General features: G+C 37.6%; 1 protein-coding gene across 1 annotated transcript; it reads left to right on the top strand.

Moving 5' to 3' along the window:
* Positions 1–371: 371 nt before the first annotated feature.
* Positions 372–5,078, top strand: LOC126821612 (uncharacterized). Its single transcript, XM_050550073.2, has 6 exons — positions 372–548; positions 1,231–1,257; positions 1,807–2,160; positions 3,040–3,612; positions 4,367–4,380; positions 5,067–5,078. The coding sequence occupies exons 1-6, from the start codon at positions 491–493 to the stop codon at positions 5,076–5,078; spliced, it is 1,038 nt and encodes a 345-aa protein (XP_050406030.2). The 5' UTR covers positions 372–490.
* The last annotated feature ends 2,812 nt before the right edge of the window (positions 5,079–7,890 follow it).

Genomic DNA, 7,890 nt, shown 5'->3' with positions numbered 1-7,890 from the left:
CGTCGCTGTCCGGGTCCACATGTATCCATGGCGTATACATGTACGTCTATATTATCCCCTTTGTTGCAAAAAAGTAGGACGTTAACCCCATTTCATTTCATTTTAAATCTATACTTCAATCACGTGTATCGATATAGAGACCAGGTAAATGGGGTCGATACAAAATGCATTAGTAGGTAGTTTATGAGGCTATTATCCCAAAACACATTAGTATTATTCTGAGGGCAATGTATCGAGTCAGTATGTTGACTTTCGCTATTATATGGGAATAACAGCTAAGCTTTGTATTGTAAGATCATATAGTGAGTACTTACATATAAAAACACTATGCTAATATTTGTATCTATTCAAATACGTTTTGTAATAGCGTAAATATCACACGGGGATCAAAACGGCCTTAACTCGTAGGCGTTAACAAGGCATAGTTATAATGATTTTTTTGTATCAAATAAGGTTTCAATACTGTTAGCAAATGGTTGTTAGTTAGAGCATGGGTGTTATATTTTATGTTCTGGTCATAGCAGGATATTTGATAACCTTCAGTAGTGGTAAGTAATCCTTGATTGGCATTTAGTGATTGAGCAGATTAAAAAACACAACACAATTCATATTGAATACAATCACTGGTTTATACTTGATACTTCTACTTGATAACGATAAGAGAATACTTGTCGAAACATCGTGCCATATGTGTATAAACCAGTGATTGTATTCCATATAAAATGTGTTGTGTTTTTTAGTATTGGTAAGCTAGTTTTAAATTCTTGTCTTGTATTTAGAGAGTCACGATGGCGCAGTGAGTAAGGCGATGGTTCACTAACCAATAGGTCCATGGTTCGATGCCGGTGTTGGTCGAGAAAGTGTCCCCAAAATTTTCCAGCAAAGTTTCCCATGTCAACGTCTGGACGAAAAACCAAGGTGCACATAAAAGAATCCACGAGAATTGCTGTACTGCAGGCACCCCTCCCCCATTGCACACGGGACCTCGTTTGTTTTCGTCCCATCCGAACGACTAGGCGTTGCCCCCTGCCAGTCCTGTATCACTGTAACAACGTTGGAAAATCCCGTCATTTTAAAACACGGTGTAAAATTCACTGTCGTGAGAGAGGAGGCCGGGCCATCTTCTTCATTGGCATAATAAAATCAAGATCTTTAATTAATAATAAATACAGATTATATTTCAAACGTTCGATTTATTTCAAGCATTTATTTTTTGTAATTTTCTTTTAGGACAATCCTGTTTTGGTAATTTTGTAGGTGAGTGAATGAAATAAAACATTTCAATAATCATTTTTTTCTTAAAATCGAGAGCCACGGTGGCTAAGTGGTTAAGACGCTAGCCTGGAGGTCGCGTGTTCGATCCCTGCATTGGCCGAGAAAGTTCATCGGGGTTTTTCGGCGTGGTTTCCCCTTATCAGTTTGGACGGAGGGCCTGACCAGAAAAGCTGTCTAGTCAAACGGATGGGACGAAAAACCGATCCCTTGGCAGTTGGAATTCGATATAAGAGTAGGTCATTATAAAGGTGCACGGGCAAAATTTCGCTCATAGCACACTGTATGGCATATGCCCATCTTCAATAGCCTAGTCGGGGCAGAACAGTACGACGTTAAACCCCATTTTCATTTCATTTTTATCTTAAAATTCTAACGACGTCTATTAACAGATGTTATTTCCCTTTTAATTTGTATTTGTACTTGGTTAATTTTGTTTTATTAGAATTTAAATAACAACAAAGTATTTACCCCGAAATGTGTTTTGATTAAAATGTGCATTCCTAATTTATTTTTAATTGTTTTTTTATTCAGCTCTTCCGTGCAGTGGTCAAAGTAATCCAAGTCGACAATTCTTCATACCCGTGAATTCCACTTTAATAAATGACGTCAACTGTCAGTGTGAAGTTCGGTTAATTAAAACACCAACAGATTCAAACAAGACCAGTTTGTTTCCGGTTACGTTTCGTATTATTGACGACGTTAATTGTGGCTATGATGTCAATGTGGTGTACGGAACATCTTCGTCTTCTGTTGTCTGTAAAGAAGCGCCAACTTTCACCCGACAAATCGTTCGAGATGATTCGTTACTATTCGCTTTCTTTAAAAGGGCAGCTTCTTCGTTGACGTCATCTGGTTTTTGTTTACAAGTTATAGCAGATCTCAGAGGTAAATGCATACAGTTTAACAAATTATATTAAACGACCGCCTTTTTTAAAGTTTAGATGCAAACATTTATGGGATACTGTCCATTATCGGGTTAAATCGATTGTCTACTATTAATAGCAGCCCACATTAACTTCCGTTTGCTGAATATTTTAAAAATGCTTTATGAATAGATAAATCTGAAAAGCCTATAATCAACTCTCTAGGCCACCGGATGGCCGAGATTAAAATGGATTAAAACATCGTGAGATTTAAAAATTATACGATAAGATAGACAATCAAGGTTAAGTCTCGGTTGCAAGTAGCGTTGAAACGATCTATGCTATATCTTCAAAAGTTGTAACTGCGCTCAGAATAAAGTAATTTGAATGAAATTGTCAATATATTCATTTTACATTATTTATTTTCTAACTATTATAGCAAGAACGTCCAGCTCTTTATTTAAAGTTTACATAATGTATCTTTAACTAAACGGGATTGTCTAGTCTGTAACACCAAACCGATAAAATAGACAATCAAGAGTAAGTCTTGGTTGTCAAGTAACGTTGCTAAGATCTCTGCTATATCTTCAAAAGTTATAACTTCGCTCAGAATAGAGTAATTGGAATGAAATTTTAAATATATTCATTTTACATTATCTATTTTTGAGAGAGAGAAATGGGTTTTACGTCGACTCGACACAAACTAGGTCATTTCGGGACTAAATCTAGTTTTGAACTATTATAAGAAGAATGTCTAGCTCTTTATTTATTTTTAACGAAACGGATTGTCTAGTCTGTAACACCAAACCGATGGGTATAGGAAAGATTTCATCCTTTCCTTTGAGTTTTATTTTAGATTACAAGTTAGAACCTCAAAGATAATATTTATTTTTTTTTACAGATACATTTATTACCATCAACTGTGATAACAATGTTAGTAACTCTAGTCTACCTGACACGTCGACATCTACAACGTCAACTACCGAAATCGTACCGACATCATCGCAGAGTATCTTACAAACAGCATCAGCGTCATCATCATGGCTATCACCCTCGTTTCAACAAACATCAACAAGCCAGTTTTCATCATCATCATCATCATCGTCGTCGTCGTCACCATCACCGTCATCATCATCCCAGTCAACAGCATACCATTCCCCTTCATCTGGAGAAACAACGTTTACATCAGCATCTTCAATCACCCTTTTAAGCCCAAGCCTTACACCAGCATCATCGACACCGCCATCATCATCATCATCATCATCATCATCCCATTCACCATCATCTGGAAAAATTTTATTCACAACAGCATCATCAGTCACGGTTTTGAACCCAAGCCAGACACCATTGCCATCATCAACACCACCATCATCGCCACCTGCAGCGTCCGCTACTATCCAATTAAACACTATCCGTGAAACAGATAATACTACAACAATCACTTCAGAGACAACGAATTCAGAACTTATACCTGGTAATTTATTTATGTATTTAAAAATGTATTTATCACAATGATGATAATTAGTAAAATCAAATGAAACTGGGTTTAACGTCCGCCTGTTTTGCTCCCCCCCCCCCGGGCTAATGAAGATGTGCATACGCCATAAAGTGTTTTATGAGTAAAATTTTGTCCAGACAGCGGCGCTACGACCTGCTCTGATATCGAATTCCAACTGCCAAGGGATCGTTCACATGTACGTCAATGTGTAAATAGGACCTCGGGTTTTCGTCCCATCCGAACGTTTATACACCCCCCCCCCAACCCGTCCTGCCCTACTGACAAGGATGACAAATAGTAGATAAAATATCAAATTACTCGGTCCTTCGTTGGCTTTTCCTTTGTTGGTAGGGTGTTGGTGGACAGAATGGTACATGTGGCCAGGGGTAGGAACGGCTGCCTTAGCCCTAGGGTTTCCTCCGGGTTTTGTCGTGTCCTCGCACTTCGAAAGACCCACACACGTAAGCGAATTATTGAAATAATTAAAAGATAATGATTTATTTTAAAAATGGATAATCTAGACTTTGTTTATTACCGTAACAACGGTAGCAATGACACTCGAGAGTACACTGTTCTACGCTCAGAATGAAGTAATTTGACTGAAATTATCAACATATTCCCATTTCATTATCTGTTTTTAACTATTATAGCGAGAACTGTCAACTCTTCATATACATCTCACATAATGCATCTTTAACGGAGGCAAAGTAGCTATGATAACTAATTTCAGTTATTGCTGCTGGGGTTTGTTGCGTAATTGTAGCTATGATTACTAATTTCAGTTATTGCTGCTGGGGTTGCTGCTGGAATCATTATAATTATTATATTCACTATTCTAATAATATGGTAAGAATACTGTTAAATATACACTATATATTATAACGACCCTTCATCCTCGTACTGGTTACCATCATGGTACGGGTGTTTCACATGGTACCCCGTTTCGCTCTGTTCCGTGTGAGGGACTTGCGTAAAACCGAATCTGTTATACACTGCTTTTTTTTCATATGGAACGACCTAGAAGTAGTTTATCATGTTACTTTTGTTTTAATATAAAACAATCTGTGAGGGAGATTGTCAACAACCTGGTGTTTATTATTCTTATAATTTTCAAATCATTTAAATTCATGGGAACTTTCCTTACTTCTCGAGGTGGGGGTGGGTGTAGAATGGATCAATGCGTTCGCGTTAGATCAAAAGATCCGTCACTGAGTCAAGTGGTGTGGCTTCCCTTCCCTACTTGTATGTGACAAGGTATAGGGTCACCTGTCCAGCCTTGTGGATTTTCTCCGGGTCTTTCGGTTTGCAAATTGAGCCAAATGTTATTCCCGAAATGACCTAGTTGGTGTCGAGTGGACATTAAACCCCATTTCTCTCGTTTTCCTCATTTTTTTATATACAAATTAATTTTATTGTGTTTTCGTTCTCAGTTGCTGTTTTAGAAAGAAGAATGATGCCGAGGAGGTATCTGTGTATGGTGAAACTAGAAATGAAGACTTGTTCCTTGTAGAAAACGATTTATACTTTTGTGGTGTGGCGGAATTTGGTGGTGTACCACATTCGGCTTACCCCCACAATTCAAACACGCCAAAACGGCCTAATAGAACAATACATGCTGGGGAGGGAGACCATCGTGGGGAATTCAAAAGGTCTTCTCCACGCCCTAATCAATTTTCTGAGAGGTCAACACGAATAAAAAAGGGTCTTGGTGAAAACGCTGATACTTTGGACACCACTTCTTTTACCCGCAAGCAACGCTCGCCATATTCAGATTCCAAATATGGTCAATCCAGTCTTTCCAATAAAAGATCCAGCGAACGTCACAGTTATACATCCGAGAGAGATGCCGGCAAAATCGACGGAAACTTGAAACGGCCTTCATCTGAACACTCGCCCTATTCCAATCATTCGGACTACACCCCATACAGAACAGCACGGTCAAGAACACCAACGAATTTATCAGGAAACTTGAAACGGCCTACATCTGAACACTCGCCCTATTCCAATCATTCGGACTACACCCCATACAGAACAGCACGGTCAATAACACCAACGAATTTATCAGGAAACTTGAAACGGCCTACATCTGAACACTCGCCCTATTCCAATCATTCGGACTACACCCCATACAGAACAGCACGGTCAATAACACCAACGAATTTATCAGGAAACTTGAAACGGCCTACATCTGAACACTCGCCCTATTCTAGTCATTCGGACTACACCCCATATAGAACAGCACGGTCAATAACACCAACGAATTTATCAGAGAAATCGTATTTCAGTAATAGAAAGAAACGGGCACGTTGCGTAAACTTTGACCTTCCACCTGAAACAGAGAGTGATGTCAGTGATATTGAAAAAGATGAACAGACAGGCGAAGCATCCCAGGAATTTCGTCTTAAACCGAAGAGACAGCACAATATCCGTTGGCAGGTTTTATATTAAAATTGTCAAAACACGAACTAATTTCTAAGTCGTTCACACAATGAGATCAAAACAGACAGAACAATTACATTTATCGATATCATAATAATAATAACGAAATTTATATTGCACAGGTGCATGGAGGTGTTCACGTGGGTTAATTATAATGACCAAAAGCCAGGTTTTAACGCTTGATGGGAAGATAGACAATGTTTCACATTTTCGAATGGAGGGTGGCAGCGAATTCCATAGAATTGATGCAGCGAACTGAAAAAGTCACTGATGTTATAAACCGATACATCTAACAATAGTTTACTCTCGGATCTCAGTGGCCTTTTTGGTTGGTAGTGTGTCGAGAGATTCTGAAGATATCTTGGTGCTGTTTTATTTAATGTTTTGTCTGTTAGAGTTAATATTTTAAAGTTAATTCTCTAGCGCACTCGGAGCCAGTGACGATTATTATTATTCAATACGGGCGTGTTGTGTGATTTTGATCTTGCTGTAGCCACAATGCGTGCAGTACTATTTTGGATCCTTTGCAGTAAGTCTCGATTATCCAATTGATCGTTAAACTTTTAAATCTGGCTTGTGTCCAAATCCATTAAATCTCGGCCATTCGACACCAAAACTTTTTCAACTATAAACTAGACTGACAATTTAAATGAAACAACGAAACACTGATAATTTGTATTTAAGACCTTGACTAAGTTCGATCCTGAGACTTTTCTGATCATTTTAGGCAGGGTTTTGAAAAATTCATTGGTCGAGACTTTGGAGCACGATACCTTTGATTCTAGTTGAATGCGCGAGGTAAACTTTGCATTGATATGAAAGTTCTGCTTAGGTTAAGTAGAGACTTAAATTTGATCGCTCGAGACTTTAGAAGACAATAACTCTCCTCCTAGTTGAGATAGGTCACATTTATTAGGCGTTTATTTGTAGAATACCTTGACTGAGTTCGATGATAAGTGATAAGCGGTTGGTTACACTAACGTTGATTCTCAATGGACGAGAGTGAATTATTTATTACATCAATAAGTGTAGTCAAGTGACAATCATTTATTTGAAACTGTGGAATGATTCAATATTTCCCGTGTGCCTATAAATTAATAAAGTGTTATTGTTGGGTTTTTTTTAAAAATGTCTAAATCATGTTTGCTTAAATTACAAGATATATTTTAAGCCAACGAATGATATTATTTCTAAAGACAAGATGAAATACAATTGCATAATAAGTTCACAATAAATTAATACCTTATCAAATAAAATGTCTGTTGGCGATATCTGATAGTATGACGAAGTCACGTGTATGTTTAGCAACATCATCCACTCAAAACAACTTCGAGACTTGCCTAGTGTAATAACACATATTTGCATAAAAACTTTCCACTGCCAGCTGAACCATTCTCTACAATATGTACCAAAAGGAATGTGTTTTTAACCTTCACCTTTTTGTGTTGACGAAGGATTGGGGGTTGGGGCACAATATACATCCACAAATGGGTATATACAGTAATAGTGCTTAAAATATGCCTAATGCTAATATATTATGTATGTCACAAGTGGACATAAACATAAAGCAATAGTGCTTAAAATAGCTGGACCTAATGCTAAGATATCCTGCGTGTATCACAAGTTACTTTTGGAAACTGTGATTCATATTTCAAAAATGTGGATACCTGTCTAACCTTTTCTGGTATACTGATATAATCCTAGTCTATACCGTGGTATATACACGTATTCCATTGGATTGATTTGAAATGAAATGAAATTAACGGGTGATCAATGAAACAATTGCAAATGTTCTGCGATTTTAATTGACACAGA

The sequence above is a fragment of the Patella vulgata genome, chromosome 5, assembly GCF_932274485.2.
Source record: "Patella vulgata chromosome 5, xgPatVulg1.2, whole genome shotgun sequence".
Taxonomy (NCBI): Eukaryota; Metazoa; Mollusca; class Gastropoda; family Patellidae; genus Patella; species Patella vulgata.
This window is presented reverse-complemented; position numbering and strand designations above follow the sequence as displayed.

Coding starts and splice junctions, on each gene's coding strand:
- LOC126821612 (XM_050550073.2), top strand. CDS start 491: ATGGGTGTTATATTTTATGTTCTGGTCATAGCAGGATATTTGATAACC. Junction 549..1,230: donor TTTGATAACCTTCAGTAGTG/GTAAGTAATCCT, acceptor ATTTTCTTTTAG/GACAATCCTGTTTTGGTAAT. Junction 2,161..3,039: donor AGTTATAGCAGATCTCAGAG/GTAAATGCATAC, acceptor TTTTTTTTACAG/ATACATTTATTACCATCAAC.